Source organism: Salarias fasciatus, chromosome 22, assembly GCF_902148845.1.
Source record: "Salarias fasciatus chromosome 22, fSalaFa1.1, whole genome shotgun sequence".
Taxonomy (NCBI): domain Eukaryota; kingdom Metazoa; phylum Chordata; class Actinopteri; order Blenniiformes; family Blenniidae; genus Salarias; species Salarias fasciatus.
The window spans coordinates 30547963-30573861 of record NC_043765.1 but is presented as its reverse complement, the minus strand read 5'-3'; the positions used below and the strand labels follow the sequence as shown (position 1 = coordinate 30573861).

Below are 25899 nucleotides of genomic sequence, written 5' to 3'. Positions count from 1 at the left end.
TGTATCATAAATATGAAAATCTAATAGTTTTTAGAAAAAGTGAAATACTTCACAGATTCTTGTTTATTTTCTGTAAATTCTTACGACAAATGACAACCTCCAAGAAAAAAAACTCCAATCCTCAAGACATCAAAAGATCACATATAAACAATAACAATCATGACCAGCAGATGGCGGTAATGCAACCAACGGAATGCAAGCTGCTGTAAAACATCACAGGAGGAGGAGGAGCGGAAGAAGAAGAAGAAGAAGAAGGACGCCGACGACCACCACCACCACCAGGCACTGAGGATGGTTGTAACCCAGACTGTCTGGCGTCGTCATTACTTATTAAATTTACCTTCTCGTCACAAATTAGTCTGAATAAAGGATCGTCAGCGAACAGTTTTCATTTAAGTTTTAGTTGACAAAATTAACACTGCTTGAGAACAAGTGAAGAACCATAAGAAGAGCCTCCTTCAGACAGGACTTTACGTCAAAAGATTGAATCTCTCCTGAAAACTCTCCCTCTCTTCTCCGCTCACATCCACCAACCAGGATCTTCATAGAATGAGGAGCTCATTTCCCAGGAGCTCCGATTGGTCGGAAGGCAGGGCTTCAATACTGGCTGTTCTCTGGTCCAGAACATAACCTGCTCCAGAGCTGGTCTCCGGTCCAGAACATAACCAGCTCCAGAGCTGGTCTCCGGTCCAGAACATAACCAGCTCCAGAGCTGGTCTCCGGTCCAGAACATAACCTGCTCCAGAGCCGGTCTCCGGTCCAGAACATAACCTGCTCCAGAGCTGGTCTCCGGTCCAGAACATAACCTGCTCCAGAGCTGGTCTCCGGTCCAGAACATAACCAGCTCCAGAGCTGGTCTCCGGTCCAGAACATAACCTGCTCCAGAGCTGGTCTCCGGTCCAGAACATAACCTGCTCCAGAGCTGGTCTCCGGTCCAGAACATAACCTGCTCCAGAGCTGGTCTCCGGTCCAGAACATAACCTGCTCCAGAGCCGGTCTCCGGTCCAGAACATAACCTGCTCCAGAGCTGGTCTCCGGTCCAGATTGATTGGTTCCCTCCTGCAGCAAGTTATCTTCAACTCAGTCCTTAAAGGCTGATTATTCATCTTTTTTAAATATTGATTTGATCATAGATTGACATGTAATAAATACAAAAATCTCAAAAACATACAACTAAAAAAGTGAATAAACTCATTCCTGGAAGTTTTTTCTTCATTTCCTCCATGTGATTCTCTGCTGTGTGCTCACATCCTGTAATAAAATTAGTTATGTGCAAAGAAGTTGACTTGAAAAGACTTTTTGTAATTTGTGTCCAAGTTTATTAAAATATCTGGTGGAAATATCACAAGAGGTGAGATAGAAAACATCACATACAAACACTGTTAGAAACCCGGAGGAAAGAAAGCCTCAAAGGATCATCTCTGAAGGAGAGACACACCAGAGGGGTCAGAGGTCAGAGGTCAGAGGTCAGTCTGATCCTGCTGCTTGACAGCAGGGAGGAGAGGGTCCCCTTCGGTCTAACTGTAGCTCGGGTCTGCTCGTGTTCTCGCCGTTCTCAGGAGTTCTGGGTCTGATTTGTCGGTGGAGCGTTCCTGATGTTGGCACGGGGTCCGTCCTGATGCTCCTGGAGCTCTGCAGCTGTTGGCTTTGGCACGCAGGATGTGAACAAAACAGTGTTTCGGGCTGCAGCCGAGTTTTTATTCTAATTCCAAAATATTATTAAAAAAAAAAATAATCAAAAGACAGAGAACTGCGACCTTCAGAGGTCTTTCATCCAAAATAAAACCATCTGCATGTCTGATATTTAGGTGAAGTTCAGAGAGTTTGGAAACTCTTGGATTTCACTTCCTTTTACTGCTTTTGGTCACTTCAGCTGTTTTAGCCCCTCAGCAGTCGTGAGGCCATTCTTCTGAGGAAACCTGCTGACTTTTCAAGCTGTTCCACGTCCTTCCCTCAGCGGTGTTGAGTCGCTTTGACTCATGGAGTCCAGCTGGCTGTGAGGACTTGCTGGGAAGGTTGCAGACTCCTGCCTCTGACTCCATGTGTGCTGTAGCACATTGCTGTAGCACGGCGTGGCACCACGGCCTGCTGTAGCGTGACCACGGTACACTGTAGCACAGTGGCGGCATAACGCAGGATGCTGTAGCATGGCCTGCTGTAGCATGGCGGTGTGCAGTAGCATGTCATTCTCTAGCATGGCCTGCTGTTGTGGAGCGTGCTGTAGCGTGGCATGCTGTAGCGTAGCATAGCATGATGTAGCTTAGCATGCTGTAGCATAGTATAGCATATAGCATGCTGTAGCATAGCTTAGCATAATGTAGCGTAGCATGCTGTAGCTTGACGCACTTGGTTGTAGCGTGCTGTTGTGTGGTGTGTTGATCTGAGCATGCAGTAGCATAGCATGCTGTAGCATAGCGTGCTGTATCGTAGCATAGCATGTTGTAGCGTATCGTGCTGTAGCTTAGCATGCTGTAGCATAGCATAGCATGCTGTAGCATAACGTGCTGTAGCATAGTGTAGCGTGCTTTTGTGTAGCGTACTGTAGCTTAGCATGCTGTAGCTTAGCGCGCTGTAGCGTGGAAAGACATACTGTAGCATAGCTTAGCATGCTGTAGTGTACGATCCTGTACCGTAGGATGCTGTAGCGTGGAAAGGCATGCTGTAGCATAGCTTAGCATGCTGTAGTGTAGCGTAGCGTGCTGTAGCGTCGTGTGGCGTGCTGTAGTGTAGCGCAGCTTGCTGCTACCCGGGTGAGGGCGCGGTAGCGGGCGTGGTGGAGGTGCAGGGCGGAGGCATGCGGGCTGGGCGTGGCGGTCGGGGCTCAGAGACGCTTTGATGAGGGTTCCACTCAGATGATGGTCTTGAGCTCCTCGTCCGTCAGCCGGTTGACCGCCATGATCTTGTTGAGCTGCTCGGCATACCTGGCCTGGTCCTGCATGAAGTGCGGGATGCGGGTGTTCTCCATGTGGCCCACGGCCTTCAGCCGCTCCACGTCCTCGAAGGACACCTGCAGCCACAGAGACACTGGGAGCGTGAGCAGGGACACGTGCAGCGGGGACGGCGGGGACGGCCAGGACATCGGAGCCGCTCTGAGGCGGGACACGTTATGTAAGCTCCGCTCCGCTCTGCCGCCTCGCCGCTCTGCACATCACATTTAATCACATGAGCGACTGTCACCAACACTGCTGCCTGGACAAGAAGACAGGAGCAGGAGACAGAGCTTTAAATAGAACTGAGCTGAGGAACATCAGTGGAGCTTGGAGCTTCAGCAGGAAGTGGAGGCACCGCCGGGATGAATCACATCCTCACATGAACTCACTGTGGGGACGGTTTTCTTTCTGCTGGTTCTCTGAGGTTTACAAGCTGCAGAACGTCGTCTGTCACAATCAAAATGTGTCCATCTGTCCCACCATCACCACGTACGCTGTGCGTGTGTGTGTGTGTGTGTGTGTGTGTGTGTGTGTGTGCGCGTGTGCGCGTTCTCGTATTTCTATCCTTGTTGGGGCCAAATGTCCCCACAAGGATAGCAAAACGTGAAACGATGTGCCTTGTGGGGACCTTTTTCCGGTCCTAAGTAGGAGAAACAATGTTTTCTTGACCATGTTGTTGTTACTGAAAAAAGTAAAAGTGCAAAAACATTTCTTTAGGGTTAGGCTTTGTTGTGGTGTGGGTTAGGGTTAGGGTTAGGGTCAGGGTTAGGGGCTAGACATGAATGGGAGTCAATGGACGGTCCCCACAAGGATAGAAATACAAGACTGCGCGTGTGTGTGTGTGTGTGTGTGTGTGTGTGTGTGTGTGTGCGCGCGCGTGTGCGTGTGGTGTGTGTACCTTTCCCAGAGCCATCAGCAGGGGGAAGTTGATCTTGTCTCTGTATCTGAGGATCTTCAGGACGCCGTCCAGGTAGACCTGGTCTTTACTGAAGCAGCCTGCAGACAGACAGACACAGGTTTACAGTGTTTCACTATCCTCCAGACCATCTCACTTTCTTCTAGTCTGCCTCTCCCTCAGACGTCGCACTCTCCTCCAGACTATCTCACTCTCCCCTAATGTTTCACTCTCCCTCAGATGTCTCACTCTCTTCCAGACTGTCTCACTGTCCTCCAGACCGCTTCATTCTCCCTCAGACCATCTCACTCTCCTCCCTGACACCTTAATCTCTCTCAGATGCCTCACTCTTCCACAGATGTCTCACTCTCCCCCAGATGCCTCACTCTCCTTGAGACAGTCTCACTCTCCCCAAGATGTCTCAATCTCCCCAGACCATCTCATTCTCCTCGAGACGTGTCACTCTCCCCAAGCCGTCTCAGGCTTCCTGACATCTCTCTCTTCCAGACGTCTCACTCCCCTCCAGACTGTCTCACTCTCCCATAGACTGTCTTCCTTACATGTTTCACTCTCTTCCAGACCGTCTCACTCTCCCCAGATATCTCACTCTCCTCCAGTCTCACTCTCCCTCAGACCATCTCACTCTCTTCCAGACAGTTTCACTCTCTCTCAGACATTTCACTCTCCTCCAGACACTATCACTCTCCCTCAGGCATTTCACTCTCCTTCAGACCGTCTCACTCCCCAGATGGTCTCACTATTCCTGATGTCTCACTCTCCTCCAGATGGTCTCACTCTTCCTGATGTCTCACTCTCCTCCAGACTGTCTCACTATCCTCCAGACCGTCTCACTCCTCCAGACCCAGACCGTCTCACTCCCCAGATGGTCTCACTCTCCTCCAGACAATCTCACTCTCCTCCAGACCGTCTCACTCCTCCAGACCCAGACCGTCTCACTCCTCAGATGGTCTCACTCTTCCTGATGTCTCACTCTCCTCCAGACCGTCTCACTCTTCCTGATGTCTCACTCTCCTCCAGACCGTCTCACTCCCCCAGACCCAGACCGTCTCACTCCCCAGATGGCCTCACTCTTCCTGATGTCTCACTCTCCTCCAGACCGTCTCACTCTTCCTGACATCTCATTCTTCCTGACGTCTCACTCTCCTCCAGACCGTCTCACTCCTCCAGACCCAGACCGTCTCACTCCCCCTGCCCCCGGAGCCTGTCACCTGGCAGGCCGGTGTCGGTCTGGCCCCTCTTGGCCCGGACGCAGTAGTCCCAGCGGGTGTTGGCGTCCTGGACGAAGCGTCCCAGGCTGTGGAAGAGCTGGGCGAAGGACAGGCGTCCGGCCTGGTGGACGGTGTAGTAGAGCAGCGCGGCGCGCCACAGCGTGGGGTCCTTCCTGAAGAGGACGCTGTGGAGGCTGGCCAGGCCCTCCTCCGTGGGGTTGAGGGGCTTCAGGTTCAGCCGCCTCCGGCCCTGGCTGCTGCTCCACGGCTGCTGGCCGTTGTTGATGCCCCGGAAGTAGTGAGTGCCTGGAAGACCGAGAGGACTCAGGACCGCTGTCCTTCTGTTGGCTCGGCTTTTATTTGTTGACATTTTCTCTCTCTTTTTGGAGCGACAGTCGAAGCGCCGGCACCCACCGATCTCGTGCCGCAGCATGCCCTCCAGCCAGTGCTCCCTGGCGGTGGCGGTGTTGATGGTCAGGGTGGGCCGACTGTTCACCACCGTCATGGAGGCTCTGGACAGCAGGTCGTCCGTCACCTGCACCACGATCTGCAATCAGGAAGCAGTCAGAGTCTGGAGCCTTCATGACGGGAAGAACCAGAGAAACTTCACCTGGAAGCACAGAACAAGTTTAACCTGCAACATGAAGGTTCAGAAGACAGAGCTCAGTCCTGAATGACTGGATGATTCACTCATTCACTCATTCAGAACCTGGGCTGGTTCATGCTGTTTGACCTTTTTATGTCATTTTTAACTTTTTCATATCAGCTGTCCAAGCAGGCTGGACAGGCTCAGGGATCCTGATGAAAGGATTAACCCCGGCCCTGACCCTAAACCTGAACCTGAACCTAAACCTACGTCTTCCTGGAGGGGGCGGGGGCTGGGATCTGGGATCTGGGACGGCTGCCGACTGTCTGGGTCTTGAGGGCCTCTATGTCCTGCCTCTGATCTTCTAAGAGGTCAGAGGTCATATTTGCATGACCACGCTTATCTTTAATGGCGTTTTCCGCGCTCCTTGACACCATGTCTCCACACTGTAAAAGGTGTGTGTGTGTGTGTGTGTGTGTGTGTGTGTGTGTGTGTGTGTGTGTGTGTGTGTGTGTGTGTGTGTGTGTGAGCTCAGCGACTGGTGGTTACACACAGGCAGCTCTGTAATGAAGGCTGAGTCTGCAGAGGCTCCTCGTGTCCCTGGAGCGAACTCCCTCTGATGAAGATGATGAGGATGAAGACGTCGGGTTCGTGTTCTGTCTTTGTGACAGTCTAGCTCTGCCTCTGGTGGTTCTGGTCTGTACCGGTCTGGTCCAGCCTGCTCTGGACAGTCCCTCAGTGTGTCTCATGATGGCTGACAGAGCGGCGGCCTGAACTCTGACCTCTCCCACGCAGCCCTCCTTCTCCATGTACTTCTTGACGCTGTGCCAGATGCGGCTCCTGGACAGCAGGTTTCCTCCGGTGACCTGCTGGAACTTCTCGTAGCTGCCGTAGCGGTCCAGAGCCAGCTCCATGATGTTCACCGCCTGGAGGGCACAGCAGGGGGCGCAGGCGGTCAGCAGACAGCGTCCCGGTCCGGACCGGACTGCGTAGGACGACTTACCTGCGTGAGGAAGCGGTCGGAGGCGGTGGCGTGGCGAGCCAGCACGGACGGCGAGACGGGGCTGCTGTACTCGAACTGCGGGTTGTAGCTGAAGTCGGACTGGAAGAACCTGGCCTTCTCCGCCTCCAGGTTGGACGGCTTGATGGCGGACAGGATGCAGAGCTTCTGGGGGCCCTCCGGGTCCCGGCTGGGCCGCTTGGTCTTCCTGAGCTGCGGAGCCGGCCGGGGCGCCAGGCCCACGCCGTTCCCCACCACCGCCATGCCGCGGCCCGGCGGCGGCCGGCCGGACGGCGGCGGTCTGCCGCCCCCTTCCGGAGCGCGGGTCTTCCTCGTGGCCGAGCCCAGACGGTTCTTCTTGCCGGACGTGGAGCCGCGCTTCGCCGTGGTCTTGGGCCTCCGGCACGGCGGCAGTTTGAAGGCCTTGCCGTCGTCCTGCTCGGCCCGCAGCAGGACGCCGAAGCCGCCGGCGCCGGAGCCGAGCAGGTCCTGGAGGACGGAGCAGGAGATCTTCTCCAGGTACACCTGGCTGGGGCTCAGCGCCTCGGCAGAGTTGAGGATGTACTTCTGGGACATTTCCACCTCTGGCCAGTGGAGGCGCTCTGAGAGCAGAGAGGACAGACGGCTGAGAGCGTGTTCACTGCAGCTCCGCCAGCGAGGAAACTCTTAGCACGGACAGTCAAGAAAACACGATCCCAGGAGTCGAACCGGGGATCCTGTGGAGAGCAACAGCAGTTTCAGACAATCCTGTCAACACTCATGGAAATCAGAGTTCTGAACACCGAGAGGGAGGAGGAACCAGGAGAACCGCCGCAGAACTCAACACAACATTACAATACGTCTGATTTCCGCCGACACTGCAATTTAAAAACATCATTATTAGGAGCCGATAAATCAATTTGATGCTGGACGACTGAGCACCGCGGTTTACTGACGTATCAGTATGTTTTCACCCCAAGAGGAAGATGCTCTGCAGTCTGATATTAGAGGAGGAAGATGCTCTGTAATCTGGATATTAGGAGGAAGATGCTCTGTAATCTGGATATTAGGAGGAAGATGCTCTGTAATCTGACGCTAAGCTCTTTTAAAGTGAACAGAGTGATGAGGTTCTGAGCAGAAGCAGGAGTAAACCAGACCAGATGAAGAACCAGCATGCTGATGCTCCTGGAAGGGAGGCGGCCATGTTTGATCCGTTCTCGACTCTCCAGCTCCTGCAGGACGGATCTCTGAGTGAAACCGGCTCGCTGTGATTCACCTGCAAAGTGCACCGTTAATAGATTAATCCTCTTCTAAACTTAGACCAATCTGAGCCAAGCTCAGTGAAACCAGCCGATGGATGTCTGGAGCGGACAGAGCTGCTGGCGGAGTGTTTCACACTCGTCCACAGCGCCTCGTTCCACTGGCTACACTTTCAGATCAGTTTGTTCAAACCCAGCAGTGATTGGTTAAAAACCCTGACTGCCCGCTACAGCGCTGCAGCGACAGTCCGGCGCCGACACGCCACTGAGGTTCATCATGTAGACCCAGAGAGTCCAGGGAGTGGAGAACGCTTCACCGCTCAGTCGCCTGTTCAGCCACCAAATCAAATAGGATTACACAACGCCCTGACATCCAGAGCTATAATAAGCTCCTCTGCTGGAGGCCGCGAGCGTTCAGAGGAAGAGGAGGCAGAGGAGGAAGAGGAGGCAGAGGAGGCAGAGGAGGAAGAGGAGGAAGAGGAGGCAGAGGAGGTAGAGGAGGCAGAGGAGGAAGAGGAGGAAGAGGAGGAGGAGGAGGAGGAAGAGGAGGAAGAGGAGGTAGAGGAGGAAGAGGAGGTAGAGGAGGAGGAGGAGGAGGAGGAAGAGGAGGTAGAGGAGGAGGAGGAGGAGGAAGAGGAGGTAGATTATTGGGTTTTCCAGTAAAACACTGTTTCAACATTTCTCTCAGTGGGAATGTTTTGAATAGTTTTTAGCTCTTTTTAGGACAAAAACTCTTTCGAGCTCATTGAGCGAAAAGAAAAACGTGAAAACTGCTGAAATCACTGAAACCTTAGATAGAGCAGAACATAGGTGTTTTACAGGAAGTGGCTGAAGAAGAAAAACCAAAACAGATGTTAGTGTAACTTTGATAAAGCTGCAGAGTCACTGCTGAGTCAATCCTGAGTCACTCCAGAATCCTGACAGAGTGACTGGAGGGTGGCGAGGAGCAGGGTGAGCCTGGACACCTCCGTCCATCACAGGCTGAACAGAATCAAACAGCAGAGCAGAGAAGGATAGAAAGGATAGAACAGAATGGAGTCAGTGACAGTACCTGTAACTTTGATGGACTCCAGCATCCTGTCCGGGTCTGTAGCTCCTGTCAGTCCTGCAGAGCAGACGGCAGGAGGAGTCAGGGGTCCCGGCTCTGCATGCTGGAGCTCTGAAGGCTCTGAGTGTGGTCCACAGTCCCAGATCCACCGAGAGAGAGGGAGAGAGAGAGAGGGGAGAGAGAGAGAGGGAGAGAGAGAGAGAGAGAGAGAGAGAGAGAGAGAGGGAGAGAGAGAGAGAGAGGGGGGGGGGAGAGAAAGAGAGAGAGAGAGAGAGAGAGAGAGAGAGAGAGAGAGAGAGAGAGAGAGAGAGAGAGAGAGAGAGAGAGAGAGAGAGAGAGAGAGAGAGAGTCAATAAAACAGCTGACAGAGAGACTCTGACCGCAGCTAACTACAGCCGGAGAGAAACACTGACCACACAGAACTGGAGACGGAGAGACGGGGCTGTGAGCACGGGCCGGTTACCATGGTTTCACAGTCAATACGCATTAAACCCCAGGTGCTCATGGGAAATGTAGTTCTTCCTGCAAAATACGGTTTAACCCCCAAACTACTACTACTACTATTATTATTATTATTATTATTATTATTATTATTATTATTATTATTATTATTATTATTATCATTATTATTATTATTATTATTATTTGATAAATCACAGAAAATGTGATTACTTTTTAAAATAAATCAAAAACTCATATTTTCCGATCAAGAAAAAGTACTTCCTGTCTACACTCTTTGTGTGTGTGTGTGTGTGTGTGTGTGTGTGTGTGTGTGTGTGTGTGTGTGTGTGTGTGTGTGGTTGCTGGTTCAATCGCCCAGCTCTGCTCTCTGTCTACTCGTACATAACCACACTCTAGTTATGTATATCTGTGTCTTGTACGTCACGTGGTTGTGTCTACGTATTTATATCTACGCCTTGACTCCTACCGGAAACGCGTCATCGCTTCAGTCCCCGCCCGGAGTCTCTGATTGGCTGATCCAGCAGACAAACCGGGGTCCTCGCCGCTGATTGGCTGCCGAGCTGCCTCCTGAAATTCGAATTTGAACGGAGCTTGTTTTTGTCCAGAGAGAGAGAGATAGAGAAGAGGAACCGGGAAGAGAACCACACCGAACCGGAGAACGAAGCGTTAGTTCCGTCTCACCCGGCCCGTTCGTGGACACCGAGCCGCCTCGAGCCGAGCACCATGGACCCCTACACCGAGGTGAGCGCGGCGCGAGCGCCAGCTTTGTCCAGATAACTGCTTTCAGATGGAGGTGAACTGCTTCCGAGGGGAGTTCCTCTTTCTTTACACATGCGGCGCACATCTTTTAATACGGTGTTTTCTGAAGTTACCAGCTAGGAAAAAAACAAACAAACGTGTGATTTCCTCAGTAAAATGTCACGAGAAGACTTGTGAACATGGCGCGTGCTGTAGGCAACATGTCAGTGGAATAGTTGTGGTGCTGTTGATCCTAATGTCGGTGTGTGTGGGAGCTGTTCGCTCTGGTCTGGAACCTTTCTGAGAGATCTGCCTCAGCTGAGTGTGTGCAGGTCATTTAGATCCAGCAGGGTGATCAGCTGATCACAGGAAAGACTTATGGATCAACTGGGTGTGTGTTGGTGTGTGTTGGTGTGTGTTGGTGTGTGTGTGTGTGTGTGTGTGTGCGCAGCCCTGAGGAATGCTGCTCCCAGTGAGTCAGTTTTTCCTCTGGAAAGCTGCCGGAGTGTGTTGAGGCTCCAGAGTTTCCACTGCAGGAGGAATCGAGGCCATGAACAAACACATGGAATTATGGGAGTGAAGGAGAGGCGCCTCGTCCTGTTGTGGAGTTTGTTGCCTTGGATCAACACTCTGCAGTGTGTTTACCTGTTGAATGAAGATCTCCTCCTCAGAGGAGAATCTGGAAATGTCACATCTGGCCGTGAAAACGTTTCCATCGTCCGTCTTGCTGACATGTTCATTCAGCTGATAGGGACGAGACGCTGATGAACCGGCCGGCCTTTTGAACGGCTCCTGAAGACCTGACCCAGCCCTGAATGCTCCTGGTGTGTTCCAGTGGGCTGTTTTCTGACTGACAGTCAGTGAAAACTCTCTGATTCCGGTCCAGACCTGATATCCACTGATCTGAACAGGACGTCACATGTTGAGTCTTGAGGTTTTCCTCTGCAGGAGTCGCAGGAATGCACAGTTAACGTACGGCGCAGTCAGTCAGGCTGAGGGGAGGCGTGGAAACGGAACAGAGACTCTTTATCTCCCAGCAGCACGGCGGTTTTCCTCCTGTGTCTTCTGGCAGCTCCTCTGGTTGAGGTGGGCCCTCCTCTCCCACACAGTGAAGCCTTGTTCTTCAGACCTGTTTCCAGAAACGTCTAGCCGGGTTCCCAGAGGATGACGGAACGGTCTGCAGACTGTTAGTCGCTCAGTGAGCAGCGACGGTTAGTTTAAATCTGAACCGATGAGCAGGTTAGTGAACCAGCAATAGGAAAACATTTAAATGAAGAGAGAGCTTCATCATGACAGGAGCCAGTCCGTATCCACTATGGCCCGACCGATACGGCTTTCTTGAGGCCAATGCCGATTCCGATATTTGACAGAAAAAATTCCGATGTCCGATTTATCAACTGGTTAATTTACAAATTATTTAATGAATAAAGTAACTTCTGTTTTGGTCTCTTAACACTTACAAGAACAAAGATATGAATTGCAGGCAGAATATTTCACTGTTTTACAGCACTTTGTCCTTTAGTATTTGTTTAACTTTACAACAGAGAGGAATTTTCAAGTACAAAGTCATAAAACAAAGCATTAAAAAGTCAATCTATAAATCAGTTATGAAATGCGTCTCATTTTGTTCTTCTTGCTGTATAAATTCCCCTGTGTGGTGTTTTTGCCTCCTCCGGTCTGCATACTCAACCATCTGTTTATGGGCAGTGGCGCATGCCCCATCCTCCTGTTTCTGGTGCTAAGGATGTGCACGGTGTTGCCTGCAAACTTTTTTGCACTTTGTGTTCTTGTTTCTCTATTTGTTGATATTTATTTGCGACTGTGGTACTTGTGCTTTGGGCTGCTGTAACAGTGACATTTCCCCATCGTGGGATCAATAAAGTCTAATCTTATCTGATCTTATGTTGTTGCTGCAAATTTGAGGGAGATTATAGTTCAGGTACAAAAACCTTTAAAAAGTAATAAACAACTTATGCGAGGTTAGTGCAACTTTAGCGATGCGACGTAAATGAAAAACGTGAACACATCACGCCGCTCGCCACGACACACGGCAAAAGGGAGTTAAACTGAAACGGGAGACATGACGAGTCTCTTGATTTACCTGTCAGCAGCTACTCTGCCCACAATGTAGCTGCCTCCTGTTACTGAGAAAACAGTGAGGACTGAGGATACGAATGCAGACAGAGCTCCCTCTGGTGGACAAACGGTGCGAGGACATTAGCCTGCACGACTCCGACGCTTCACACCGGTTACTGTTCTATGAGAAATGACGACTATTTCGGCGTTCAGTCGGCAAAAACCCAGCCGATGATGATTATTTTGAAAAGGGCTAATATCGGCCGATGAATGGGTCGGGCTCTAGTATTCACTCACTCATCCGTCCAGTCGGTGCAGGTGTAGTGCGTGTGCAGAGGTGTTGTCGTGCACAGCCTGCTGCATTCGGTCTCTCTCTACAGAAACTGCTGGAGCGGACTCGGGCGCGCCGAGAAAACCTGCAGAAGAAGCTGGCGGAGCGCCCGGCGGCGGGCGGCGCCCGGCCCATGGCGAAGCGCCCCCGGGAGCCTCTGGGAGAGACCAACAGCGTGACGGTCCAGGCTGCCGCTGACGCAGGTGAGCCGGCCCGCCGCCTCACGGCGCCCGCTACGCCTCGCTCTCCACCTCTGCTCACACCCGCTCTCCTCTCAGTCCTCGCGGCCCCCCAGGCCTCCACCAAGCCGTCCCCCTCCAAGCGGAAGTGCTCCGGGGAAAACCTCCAGCCCGCCGCCGGCGAGGAGAACCGGGAGCCGGCGGCGGTCCGACCCGCGGCCCCCCGGCTCTCAGACCCCCCCACAGACAAGAAGCCCCGGCGGGTCCGTCTGGCGGCCGGCACTCCTCCACCCGGGCCGCCGCGCCGCCGGAGCCGCAGAGGGCGGTCCCAGCAGCCCCTGAGGTGCAGGAGGAGGAACCGGCCCCCCCGGCGGCCCTCATGAGGTCCCGTCTGCAGCGGCTGGCGGAGCAGAGGAGGTGCTGGGACGGAGACGGTAGGTGGGGGGGGGGGGACTTGTTGACTCGGCCTTCAGATGTGTGATTCCTGCTGGTCTGTGTTTGCAGCCTCTGCAGAGGCAGCTGCAGACTGCCCCCCCCTGTCTGTGCTGAGCAGACCAGCTGAGGCCCCAGTGGCCCCCCCGGCCTCCTCAGAAGCCCCGGTGGGCAGGAGGGGCCGGCTGGCCCACCTCGCCGCCACCATCGGGTCCTGGGAGGACGACCTGAGCCACGCCAACATCCCCAAGGAGAGCCCCAAGGTGGAGCAGGTAGGCCCCCCCCCAGAGCCCCAAGGTGGAGCAGGTAGCCCCCCCCCCCCCCCCCAGTAAAACCACATTTCAAATCAAATCTCTCTGTTTGTATGTTTTTTCAGCAGACTTCAAGGTGGAGGGTTCCTGCCAAGGAGAAGACCCCCGCCTCTTCATCCAGCCTCCTGAAGACCCCCGCCTCCTTCCCTCCTCCACCCAGCTCCACCCTGACCTCAGCCTCTTCATCCAGCCCCCTGAAGACCCCCGCCTCCTTCCCTCCTCCACCCAGCTCCACCCTGACCTCAGCCTCTTCATCCAGCCCCCTGAAGACCCCCGCCTCCTTCCCTCCTCCACCCAGCTCCACCCTGACCCCCGCCTCTTCATCCAGCCCCCTGAAGACCCCCGCCTCCTTCCCTCCTCCACCCAGCTCCACCCTGACCCCCGCCTCTTCATCCAGCCCCCTGAAGACCCCCGCCTCCTTCCCTCCTCCACCCAGCTCCACCCTGACCTCAGCCTCTTCATCTAGCCCAATGAAGTCCAAGACCCCGTCCACTGGTCCCTACACCTCCTGCAGCCCCCATAAAGCTGAAGTGCGCCCCCAGGCACCCCACCAGGAGAAGCCCCACCAGGAGAAGCCCCACCAGGAGAAGCCCCCCTCCGGAGCTCCTGGTGAGTCTGTCTGGTTTCCTTCGGTCTGCTGAGCTGAAGAGCGACAGCAGTTCAGGATTTGCGTTTTATTTTCAAGTGTTGGGATCATGTTCTGTAGAATATCCTGACCAAAGCAGTGTAGGTCCAGAACTGATCAGTACCATCTGAACTGCCATCCAGCGGTAACGATACACTTGCATCAACACGGACACACTCACATGGGATATACACAGTCATTATCATGATTAGCTGGGTTTCCCCCAGGAAACAATTAAAGCGTAGCGGCCATCTGGGCACCGCCCCCCCAAATCGCCCGACGCCCCGCCCCCCGCCCCCCCCGGAAAATTGTATAATATAAGGCATGGTCTTTAGAGTGTTTTTACAAAATTAACTTTTAAAAATGTGTATTTTACTTGGGATATAATGCATATTTTGGAAGCAAAACTCAGACATAATATTTTATAGCGGCTGGCTCGGAGCTGCTGCTAGCTCTGACAGACCGCAGGTGAACTGCTAGCTTCAGCCTTTTAGCACATTTAATTACCTTTTAATAACTCACTAATACCAACATTTCAATAGAGTGGTAGGGGAATTTATTCAAAGATATACCCAAAGTTCAGGATATATATATATATATATATATATATATATATATATATATATATATATATATATATATATATATATATACACATATCAATTTGGCCCTAGAAACATTTGTTCTATCTTCAAAGTAAAGTTGTGTAACAACCTGAGTGGACTGTTTACAAAAACTGATTCTAAAACCTGCACTGAGCGTCAATGAGTAATGAGGAGTCCAACAGCGGCGTCCCAGACAGCTCCCCCATAATGACGGTCAGGATCCACCTGGACAGCCTCTGTAGGGCTCGAACCCTTTCTCCTCTGAACTATTCTGTTTAGTAAAAAAGTCTTTAAGTTTCGACATGTGTCTCCTGCTGTATTGTTGTTGCACTGCGCGCTTTGTCAGAGTAAATGAAACACGTGCTACAAGTTTAGTTCCGCCTGAAAAAAAAAAGTTTTGTTCACATCGACCAGGCCGGTTCATGAAAGATAAGATTCGGGGTTTTGTTGTTGTTGTTTTTTTTTTTTTTAATAAAATGAGGTGGAGATTGCCTTTTTTGATTTAAACTTTACTTGGAGGGAATATTCAAATAAAAATTGAGCTTGGAGGGAAGATTTTTCACCGGACATTTTAACCGGTGGTGTTAAAATATGTTGGACTTCGGCAGACTTTACCGGTCAAAGTCCGGTAATTAACGGATAACGGAAACCCTGCTCTGACGTTCATCGCAGTGCTGGAGTTATCTTAGCTGGGCTACATTGCTGCATGCCCTGCCTCGTTAGCAGCTAAGCTAACGTCAGGCTAGCTTCTCTGTCCAGACACTCCTGACATTTAGACCCTCAAAAGACTTTTTAACGGCTGTCAAAACACACCGAAGCGGCGCAGATACACAACCAATCCGTGCAGGATACACACACACTGAGGCGGGTTTTCCCTGGTCGTTAGCGGATAACACTTGCTATTGGCTCTGTAAAAGGGTTAGCGTAGCGGCAGCCTCATATAGCGTAGCAGCATTTGTCTAAATTTTTTAAGCGTAGCGGGGCCGCTACGCTACAACGCTTTAGGGGAAACCCTGCATTAGCATGATCTCCAGTGATGATCGGTGGATGATATACATAAAGAATCTTACAATGGTGCTATCAGGTGGTTGACAAGGTTAAACAAGTCCAGATCCAGAATCAGAAAACCGAGCTCAATAAGTGCAAACTTGACAGTCCTGGCATTGAGTCAATCGTCTAATTACTCGTCCCCCTCATCGTCTGACTCTCCAACTTCAGTCAAGATGTGGATCTCTTGCACTTCTTGGTTACTGCAGGTGTGTAACTTGCACATGTGTGTTTATCTCACTATTAACAGGCATGTACAGCTTGGTATTTTGAATGAACACACACACTTGCATGACCACAGTTCTGGGACCTCGTGTGGTGTGGGTGGTGAGAGCATCCAGTGAATGGCCAGCTTACTGTCTTCATCGTTCCAAACATACTCAGTGGGGTTTGGCACCAGGTGTGCTTGGGAATGGAAGCCGCTGAACTCTTTGGGACAATGGTCAGGACCATTAGAGGCTGTAAGCAGAAGGCACAGGAACACCTTGAGCGACTCTGGAATTGAAGAACCATCTGCTTCTTCTTGGACTTCAGGGGGCCAGGCCTGAGGAACATCTCGATTCTTGATGTCTGCTCTCAGTTTGATGGCAGCTTTGGATGGGATGTCTTGAGCAGCGACACTCTTCAGGGTCTGCATCTCCTTCTGGAGGGTCTGGTTTTCTTTGGAAAGTTCCCTGATGGACAGACTATCAGGACAGAGGAGCAGCTTTCCTTTCTCAAAGGGATGGGCTTCTGTCTTCCGTGCTTCTTGGTTGACTCCTTGGCCTGGGCGATTCCTAGGGAGTTGATTGAAGCAACCAATCTAGAAGCGAAATCTGTCTTTATCACCACTTGAGGATTGGCTAAAAGTTCCACTCTGACGAATCAGAACAGCTCGTCATATGACTGACTCACAGCAGCATCACACTAGGCGTCGGCATCGTCTTTTTCCCCCTCATCGTTAGCAGCCGCTCCTTTGGGAACTTCTTCTTTGGTGTACACTTTATAGCAGGACCTGTGGTAATGACAGGTCTCTGCGTACCACAAGGATTCTGCCGTCCATTGTTTTGGTGGCTCTCTTCTCTTGCACAGCTGACGCTTCTCGACACTGCATCAGCACCTGTGGTGTTTTCGGTCCCTTGGCATATTTGTTGCTTTTCTGACAGAAGGTGTGCTTTGCATCATAAGTTGTAGACGTACTTGTAGGCATGTAGAGCTGCTCTGTTTCATTCTTCACCGGTCATTGGCATTGTTGACCAGCTGTTTTGCAAGAATGACCTCAAGAAGCTTTTTCATGGTGAAGAGACCATGACACTTCCTGTTGTGTCCGTCAGGAATGTCTTTTGCCAATCTTAAAACTGGTCCGTGACGCCAGATCTGAGCTGGTCTGAGAAGAGAAAGGATTTAGCTTTCTAAATCAGCTTGCCCGTGTCATCAGAGCAGAGGATGGTGCGCTCCAGCCACGGTCGCTTTGCCAGTGGATTCTCACTTGCTTGTTCAATCGTAGCCGTCTCCAGTATCCCGCCTTTCCGGCGACATCCAGTCAGTTGTCACCATCAATATGCTGCATAACCTGAATTAATGCGTCAGAACTTTAGTTTCACTGCAACAGAAGCAGCCAGCTACAATCAATTCAAAGAATGATGACGTCCTGGATATCCATGCTGAACAGACAGAACATAACTTATGCAGAGCCACCAGTGCTTGCCTCGTCTTCCGGTGAACGGCTGTCAGCCTTCAAGTAGCTAGAAAACGAGTGGCGATCTGCGCAAAACCAGGTTTCCTGCAGCAAAACTGACGCAGCTTCTCGTTTGGAAAGTTTGTCACATATTATTTTATTTCTGTTAGTAGAACAAATAAAATTGTGCCACTGATGTTTTGCCGCCTTGGGTGGCACCAATATCTGGTCTGGCCCGGCCCACGGACTCAATGTGTTCTTACTCCAGCAGCTGTCAAATCCTTCCTGGAACGCTTCGAGGAGCGATGTCAGGAGCGGGCCCTCCACCCACCACCACAGGCCAGGACCCCCGCCGGAGGGCCCGCCCAGGCCAGGACCCCCGCCGGAGGGCCCGCCCAGGCCAGGACCCCCGCCGGAGGGCCCGCCCAGGCCAGGACCCCCGCCGGAGGGCCCGCCCAATCCAGGACCCCCGCCGGGACCCCCAACACCAAGCTGGTGCAGGATAGGCTGAGAGCGGCCCAGAATGCCAACACCAGTACTGCTGACCTGACTCAGAGACAGAAGCTGGTAGAACACACACACACACACACACACACACACACACACTGCAGAGTGTAGCTGGTGCGGCTTCCATTGAGACGTTCTGTGGTTTCAGGAGCGAGAGTCTGAGCTGGCTCTGATCAGGAATCGATTCCAGAAGGGAAACAACGTCTGGAGGAACAACGACCAGCAGCTGCAGAGCAAAGCCAGCTCAGACCAGCAGCTGGGACCGTCAGAGTCCAGCAGCACCGCACAGGTGGGTTTCACAGCCCACCAGGGTGGGAGCCTGAGCAGGGCTCCTCTCCCTGCAGCCCCGTGGAGCGGTGCTGATTGGTCCTGATGTCTTTCAGGAGCCGAGCGAGGAGCCAGCAGAGAGTGAAGAGAAAACCAGTGAGTCTCAGGAAGAACCCGAAACGCAGACGCCCTCCAAGACCACCGCAGGTACTTCACCCCACCAGGTGGAGACCACCTGTCCTCCGGGACTTCAGTATTTGCTAGTTGTAGTTTTCTGAGGTATCGGTGTGACTGACGGTGGGATCTAACTGGACCCTGGCTTTGTGCCGATCAGGTCCCGCCCTGACGTCTCCTCCGGTCTCCACATCGAGTCCTCTGAGGTCTACGGAGGACGAGGGCCAGGTGGCCAGCCGGGATCAGACCATCAACTCTGCCGTCATCAGCCAGCTGTTTGAAGGAGTGCTGGACCAGACGGAGGAGGAGGAGGAGGAGGAGGAAGATGCTCTGAACATCTCCTCCATGTCCCTCCTCACGCCGCTGGCCGCGGTGGTGAAGAGTCCGGAGAGAGGGATGATGGTGAGCCTCTGCTCGGGTGACGCGCTGCTCCGACCCTTCCTTCCCTTCAACGCCGCTTTAATGTGCCTCTGTTCAGACCTCCACCCCCGCCAACTCCTTCCTCCTGAAGAACACCACCCCGGACCGCATGACCAGGCCCGGCAGGACCCACAAGCCCGTCGTGGTCGACAGCTCGTCCTCAGACAGCCTGGAGACCGGCGAGGATGAGCCGAGGCTGCCGTACAGGTGAGGAGCGGGAGGCGCCTCCAGCTGCACCCGCACCGTCAGGCTCTGATGTGGTTTTCTCTTTGTTAGCATCGACGCCTACCGGTCGACCAGGGTGAAGGAGACGGAGCGGCCGGGCATCAAGCAGGTCATCGTGAGGAAAGAGGACGTCTCCCAGAGAGCCGGCGAGCCCCGGGGAGCCGGCCTCCTCAACATCAAGCAGAAGATGAAGGTCAGAACGCTCGAGCCGTCTCAGACGTCCTCCACCCTCCGCCGCCCTGCGTCTCCTCCGTCACAGCGCCCTCTGCTGGACCGTGTCTCTCAGGTTCTGACCGGCGAGATGAACCTGCAGCAGACGGTGATCCACCAGGCCAGCCAGGCGCTGAACTGCTGCACCGACGAGGAGCATGGGAAAGGCTCGCAGGTGGAGGCCGAGGCCGAGAGGCTGCTGCTGGTGGCCAGTGAGTTCCTCCGCCCGCCCCCCTGAACCAGCGCCGGTCTGACTCCGTCGGGGCTGACCCTTCTGACCTGTGACCTCTGCAGCCGAGAGGAGAGAAGCCCTGAAGTATGAGCTGGAGCGCCTCCGCGGGAGGCCCGCCGCCCCCCCGGACCCCCCGGCCACCTCGGCCTCCAGGGGCTCCATCAGCCTGCAGGAGCTCCGCCTGCCTCTGAAGGCCGACTTCGTCTGCTCCACTGCCGGCAGATCGGGTGGGGCCCCGTTCACGTCTGCTGGAGCCCAGCTCCTCCTCCTCCTCCTCCTCCTCCTCCTCACTTCACTCTGTCCTCGGTGCTTTCAGAGTCCAAACACTCCTTCTTCATCCTGATCCGGGCTGGCGCCGAGCACACCGTGGCCACTCCGTTAGCCAGCACGCACCGCGGCCTGAGCGGAGACACGCTCACCTTCAACACCACCTTTACACTGTGAGTGCCTCGCTCCCCTTCTGACTCCGCCTCCCCCCTCATACGACCCCGCCTCCACCTCATAAGACTCCGCCTGATCCCTAGGTGGCCCCGTTTTTGTCTCACGGACTCCATGTTGAACTTAAAGCTAGGGTTGGCGACCTTGGAAAACTAGCATTTAGCACGAATGTAGCATCTCCCCAAGGCTCCGCCTAGCTCCCACCCCATTGGAGGAGCTCCCGTTGGGAGCGGAGACGTTCGCGCGTCCGGTGCGTTCCTGCCGTAACCTGTCCTCAGCGCTTCGTTTCTTCGTTTTTTTATTTGCACTACGCCAAGTTATGGCGCACTCAACGGTAAGTAAAGCCCCAACATTCTTCTCCGCCATTCTGCAACGACGCTCCGTCCTTCTACGCGCGTACTGAACCAGGGTCAGTGCACGCCATTGACATGTACGCACAGGGAGCAGGTCGAACGGCGAAGGGATTTGATTGGTTTAAAAAGAGGTGTCCCGTCAAGACTATTGGTTGCTGTTTGTCCCGTTTTACTCCTGCTGTAGATAGCGGATATTTTCCAAACTACTTTAAAAACACGCTATGAATTGCTTCCCATCGGGTCGTAAAGATCATTTTAACCAGTATTTAAAAAAATGTATCTCATTCAAATCGCCAACCCGAGCTTTAATCGCAGGACAGCCAGACTGAAACACTACGACGACATGAAAAACAAACCTTTGCAGAGTGGAGCTCACAGTTAAATACGAATGTAAAATACTAAAACCAAGATGGAAACATAAAATACAATACTAAAATATCATAAATATAATACAGTTTAATAATCTTCACCAAAACCACTGCCATCTGAGAGAATCAAGTGAATGTTTGTCCAAAACTTGAGTCCCTGAAAACAAGGATTTCTCTTTCAGGGCCGACGCCTCCAGTGACTTTGAAATCGACGTTGAAGTTTACTGTTTGGTACGAGACTCATTTTTATTTTCTCTTCTGATCACTCATTAAAACTGGCTTAGCTGGTGGCTACATGTTAGCATTAGCTGGTAGCTACATGTTAGCATTAGCTGGTGTTATGTGTCAGCCTTAGGTGGTGTGATATGTTAGCATTAGCTGGTGACTACATTTTAGCACTGGCATATATTAGTATTAGCTGGTGGCCACATGTTAGCATTAGCTCGTAGCTACATCTTAGCATTAGCTGGTAGCTACATGTTAGCATTACCTGGTGTTATGTATGAGGGTTAGGTGGTGTGATATGTTAGCATTAGCTGGGGCTTCATGTTAGCGTTAGCTGGTGCTATGTTTCCGTTATCTGGTGGCTACATGTCGACACTGCTGATTCGAAGTCTTGAATTTTTGACTTTCTTTGTAATTTCTCTGTTGGTATTTTGCTCTTATACCGTTTACACCTCAGTATTGTACTAAGTGTGTGTGCGTGTGTGCGCGTGTGTGTGTGTGTGTGTGTGTGTGTTTCAGGTGCAGAAACGTGAGCTGTGCACTGACAAGAAGAAGAAAACCAGCAAGTCAAAGGTAACTTGATTTTTTCTTTTCCCTCCATCACATGAAGCTCATAGATGATGTTTTGTGTGTGTGTGCGTGTGCGTGTGCGTGTGCGTGTGTGTTTGTGTGTGTAGACGATCTGGAGGCAGATTTATCAGGCCCATGAGTTGTGTTTGCCGGTATGAGCTCTTCTGTTTTCTCGCCTTGTGTTTGGTTGGTGGGTGTGCACTGAGGGCGCCACGCCAGGGGAGGCGGTTTTGCTGTTAACTGACTCTTTGCTGACCTCTAGAGCTGCTCACACATCAAACCCAGGGCCCAGAACTCATCTTCTCTAGCAGATGGTTCCTATTTGACAGAAAGGGGGAGTTTGATGTGAAAGTCAGAGCAGCAAAATGTTCCTATCATATGTCTGTCAACATATTGGACCAATCAGAGGAGTTCTGCTGCTCTGAGCCCCGCCCAGTGTCAGATGGTCCCATAGATATTTATCTGAGTATTTCTTTGGAAGAAGGCATCTGGAAGCACAAACACATTAAACAGATTGTGTTGTTACAGCACTGAACCTCACGAAAACACTTCATTTATCGATCTAAACCTGAAAACTCCTCCAGGAGTAACCAGTTTTCCTTCTGTCCTCCCTCCAGGCCATCACCCCAAAGAGATTCCTCGCCATCTCCGTGAGTTTTGTTGAGTTAACTGTTCCAGCTGATGGTTTCTGTCTGTCGGTCCGTCTGTTAATCTGTCTGTGATCCCTGTCCCCACAGAAAGCTGCTCAGACTCCAGGTATGTGAAGGCTGCAGTTCCTGAGGCGTCCAGCGGCTCCTGGGGGCGCTGTGGAGCCCCCCTCACTCCAGCGCTCCTCTCTTCTTCTGCAGTGGTGGCCAGTCCAGGAGGTCCTCACGCCGTGCGAACCAGCAACTTCGTCCTGGTGGGATCTCACAAGCTGACTCTGTCCTCCATCGGGAAGAACAAGTTTCCTCTGGAGAAGGTAGGAGAGCGGGCGCCGCCGCCGCCGCCGCCTCATCCATCCACCCACAGCCACTCCATCCTCTCAGACCTCCATGTCTTTCTTTTAGATCAAATGTGAAGGAAGTGAGAGAGCGCTGCTCAGTGACATGTTTCAGTCCAAGGTTACTGCCGACCTGATTGTTTCCTCTCTTCCTCTTCTGAGTGTGTGAACGACAGACAGCAGCCCGGTTTTAAGCTAACCCAGCCCACTTTAGAGTCCGTCCTGTCCCGGACGGACCTCAAACCTCTGAGCCTTTTCAAACGCTGCCGTTTCTTCTCCGGCAGGTCCCCTTCCTGTGTCCCCTGGAGGGACACGTCTTCCTCAAGCTGCAGTGTGAAGTGGGCTCCAAGGTGGAGGAGAGGGGCTTCCTGGTGAGTGACAGAAGGGGGTTCAGATCCCTGCCGCAGGTCCGGATCTACTCATTTCTTCTTGCTTGCGCCTCCAGACCATGTTTGAGGATGTGAGTGGATTCGGGGCCTGGCACAGGAGGTGGTGCGTGCTGTCGGGGTACTACATCTCCTACTGGACATACCCGGACGACGAGAGGCGGAAGGCAAGTCCACCAGCGTGGACCCGATCCGAGATCTGCTCGTGTCTGCGGAGGTGTGGTGAATGACCGGCGCTGCTCCTCTTCTGACAGAATCCCATCGGGCCGCATCAACCTGGCGAGCTGCACCAGCAGAGCGGTGGAACCGGCCAACAGAGAGTTCTGCGCTCGGCCCAACACCATGGAGCTGATCACAGCCCGACCGCAGAGGGAGGGCGACAAGGAGACGCTGGTCAGCCAGTGTGCCAACAACATGTGTGTCACCACGTGAGTGCCGAGTCCACCGCCGCCGACTGTCCTGCTGCAGCCGCAGGACAGTCAACAGACCACAGCCAGACAGGCCTCAGACCACAGCCGGACAGTTGGACAGTCCTTAGGTTATTGTTGGTAGTCCTCAGACTACAGTCGGCCTGTTTGATGGTGTGTTTGCCCCTGGCAGTTTGGTTCCAGATGTCCGGTTCACGTTGTGGTGATGGTCTGTCCTCACGAGACAGGAGTTTCATTTCTTTGGGTCTTGATGTTTGGTTCTGATTGTCGACCTGGTGAACCGTCTCTGAGTCTTATTTCATTCCCGTCTCCTCCGATGCAGAAACTGGCTCAGCGCCGACACTAAAGAGGAGCGGAACCTGTGGATGAAGAAGCTGAACCAGATCCTGACGGACCTGCGGATGTGGCAGCCTGACGCCTGCTTCAGACCCCAGTAACCCCGCTCCAGTAACCCTGCTCCAGGCCCCAGTATCTCCAGTAACCCTGCTCCGGGCCCCAGTAACCCTGCTCCAGGCCCCGGTACCTCCGGTTTCTCTGCTCCGGGCCCCAGGCCCTCTAAGTTGTCCTCAGTAATCTGGTGTTGTCAGTGCAATAGTGCCGGCGTTCTGGGAGGAGGATAAAGCCATACGTGTGACGCTGGTGTTTCTGCACAGTTTTGGTCAGAGTGTTGATCCTCAACACGCTGAGCACTGCTTCTTTTCACTTATATTATTGGTGTTGAGCTGCATGTAAATGTTGAATTAAAGCTTTGTACTTTATATAGATATATTAGCTTTGACACGTTGCGACGGGACTTGTGAGTTCCTCGTTGCGGCGCACAGACTCTTGGTCACATTTCAGTTTGAGGTTCATTTTAAGTGTTACTGCTTCAGCTGCTCCTTTCACATTATTTCATTTGATAAGAATTTGCATGTTTTATATCCGATGTACGTATCGAGGAATCAGCTCTCAGGGCCCCCAAGCTGAAATCCAACATTAGCTCAGTTGACAATGCACAGTTTAAAGATGAATAAATGTGATTTCAACTTTAGGCTCTTTTGTGTGTGTGTGGGTGTTCTGGATGAAAATATAGTGAAATGTGGAAAAATGATGTGTGATGGTTATTGGTTGCTTTGCTTTCAGTTTCTTTGCATTTGAAAAATGCGACAAATGATTAAATTTGGTGTTTGTTTTTTTGTGAGTTCTAGTGAACGAACACTTTCAACATCACAGTTTCATACTTTAGCCTTCAGCTTTTCCTTCACTGCTCGACGTCTCCTCCAGAGCAGAACCGGTCCTGACGAGCTGAGCTTTGATTGAGTAAGAGGAAGTGTTAGCCCAACACCGTTCAACAACTGCAAAGTTGTGGTCATCAGTTTTGAAGGGATGGATTACAGTTTTCACAAGTGCTGAAACACATTTCTTAAAACCTCCATACATTTTCTCAAAACCTTAAACAAACTTAAAAATTCAAACTACATTCATAAAACCTCAGATGTTTCTGTTAAAATCAAACTATCACCTCAAAGCCAAACTGTTTTAGGATCTTACACACAGCAAGTAAAAAGATGTTCACCTCAGATCATTCATTACACACTACATGAAATAACTGAAGACATCTGTGCACTTGGATCACATCATTAGAAACGTGTGTTCAACTTTGAGTTGTGTGTAGAAGACGACAGTGTGTTGGAGTTGTGTTCACATTTTGCTGCCAGTGAGTACAATTTTACAAAAATGTTGTGAAATGTGTTTTAGTGACTGAGAATGTGTCTAAGGTTTTGCAAAAAAGAGCAGATGGGTTTTGCAAGTTGAGCACAGGACCTGAACAGTGTTTAAGTTTTTGCCAAAGAGTGTTTGATTCGAAAAATGAGTTTAGGCCACTGAGAGTTTGGTTCAGAGAGTGGGGTTTAGTGTTTTAGCAATTGTGAAAAACTGTAAGGAGCTGACATGAAGTTCTCCTACAATTGCTATTTTCCACAGTTACTCAGTTTGTTGACTAGTTTTAATTAGCTGTTGGCTCATTGTAACCATGACTATTTCCTGGATTAACTACTCTAAAGACCCTCGAAGGATTCTGTTATCAAGGTTTTTTTCTGTAATTTTAACATTCATAAATAGTATTAACAGCGAATGTGATGTGCTATGTTTCACAAAACTTGCTCATTTGTCTGAGGTGTTGTGACCTGAACATGAAGTTTAACACAACTTTAAGCTAATTTTCTTTTCCTGTCTCTCGTTGGGTTCTGCTTCGTTTAGGAGGTGGGTCTAGGGACGAGCCAATAAGAATGTGCCGGAGCAGTGCGGCGGCCAAACCATCAGCATTGCCGCTTTTTGTTTTCATTTTTTTTTTCCGTTTTTTGGCGAATTCCGGTGGCAAAACCAGAAGTGACGCCATCGCTGCGTGTAGCTTCTTCCATACAGACATGGCGAGATTAGGGAGATGAGCATTAACCATCGTCTGAAAGCTGCAATCAGTAAAGTTAGAGCCAAAATACTAAGTATTACAACAATCAAGCAAGAGCGAGAGTCTGCGCCTGGAGAGGTTCTAACAGGAAAAGACATTTTTGCGTGCTGTTGCTTGTACAGAAGCTAATGCATTTTGATATGACATATTTGTTTTGAAGCGTTGACTCGGGTCTAGGAGGAGTTCAGGAGGCCATGGAGGAGGAGTTAGAAATTCTGGCAAACCGTCCGGCGCCTCAGGAGGGGAAAGCAGGTCTCCACTAACACTGTTTACAGTGGA

The 25899-nt window shown here is 51.8% G+C and overlaps 2 protein-coding genes across 2 annotated transcripts; one reads left to right on the top strand and one right to left on the bottom strand.

The window, feature by feature from the left end:
• Nucleotides 1–1316: 1316 nt before the first annotated feature.
• On the bottom strand, nucleotides 1317–9385 carry matcap2 (microtubule associated tyrosine carboxypeptidase 2). Its single transcript, XM_030120003.1, has 8 exons — nucleotides 9340–9385; nucleotides 8930–9046; nucleotides 6644–7242; nucleotides 6423–6566; nucleotides 5469–5601; nucleotides 5055–5360; nucleotides 3829–3926; nucleotides 1317–3007 (listed from the first exon to the last, which is right to left on the bottom strand). Exons 2-8 carry the CDS (start codon nucleotides 8952–8954, stop codon nucleotides 2849–2851), a joined length of 1464 nt encoding a protein of 487 aa, XP_029975863.1. The 5' UTR covers nucleotides 8955–9046; nucleotides 9340–9385; the 3' UTR covers nucleotides 1317–2848.
• Nucleotides 9386–9909: 524 nt separating this feature from the next.
• anln (anillin, actin binding protein) lies at nucleotides 9910–24173 on the top strand. Its single transcript, XM_030120031.1, is given in 25 exon segments — nucleotides 9910–10129; nucleotides 12583–12736; nucleotides 12812–12964; nucleotides 12967–13146; nucleotides 13217–13416; nucleotides 13521–14064; nucleotides 17658–17956; nucleotides 18045–18185; nucleotides 18280–18370; nucleotides 18498–18739; nucleotides 18816–18964; nucleotides 19034–19175; nucleotides 19269–19404; nucleotides 19487–19651; nucleotides 19741–19864; nucleotides 20766–20814; nucleotides 21328–21381; nucleotides 21996–22028; nucleotides 22116–22134; nucleotides 22227–22339; nucleotides 22428–22481; nucleotides 22645–22731; nucleotides 22806–22927; nucleotides 23001–23174; nucleotides 23497–24173. Coding segments are annotated over 25 exon segments (3558 nt in total). The 5' UTR covers nucleotides 9910–10111; the 3' UTR covers nucleotides 23612–24173.
• Nucleotides 24174–25899: the final 1726 nt, after the last annotated feature.

Bases quoted from the DNA above. Each gene is read 5' to 3' on its own strand.
- matcap2 (XM_030120003.1), bottom strand. From the start codon at position 8,954: ATGCTGGAGTCCATCAAAGTTACAG. The intron at 7,243-8,929 runs GTACTGTCACTG...CTCTGCTCTCAG, and splicing joins GGAGTCCATCAAAGTTACAG to AGCGCCTCCACTGGCCAGAG. The intron at 5,602-6,422 runs GTCAGAGTTCAG...TCCTGATTGCAG, and splicing joins AGGAGGGCTGCGTGGGAGAG to ATCGTGGTGCAGGTGACGGA.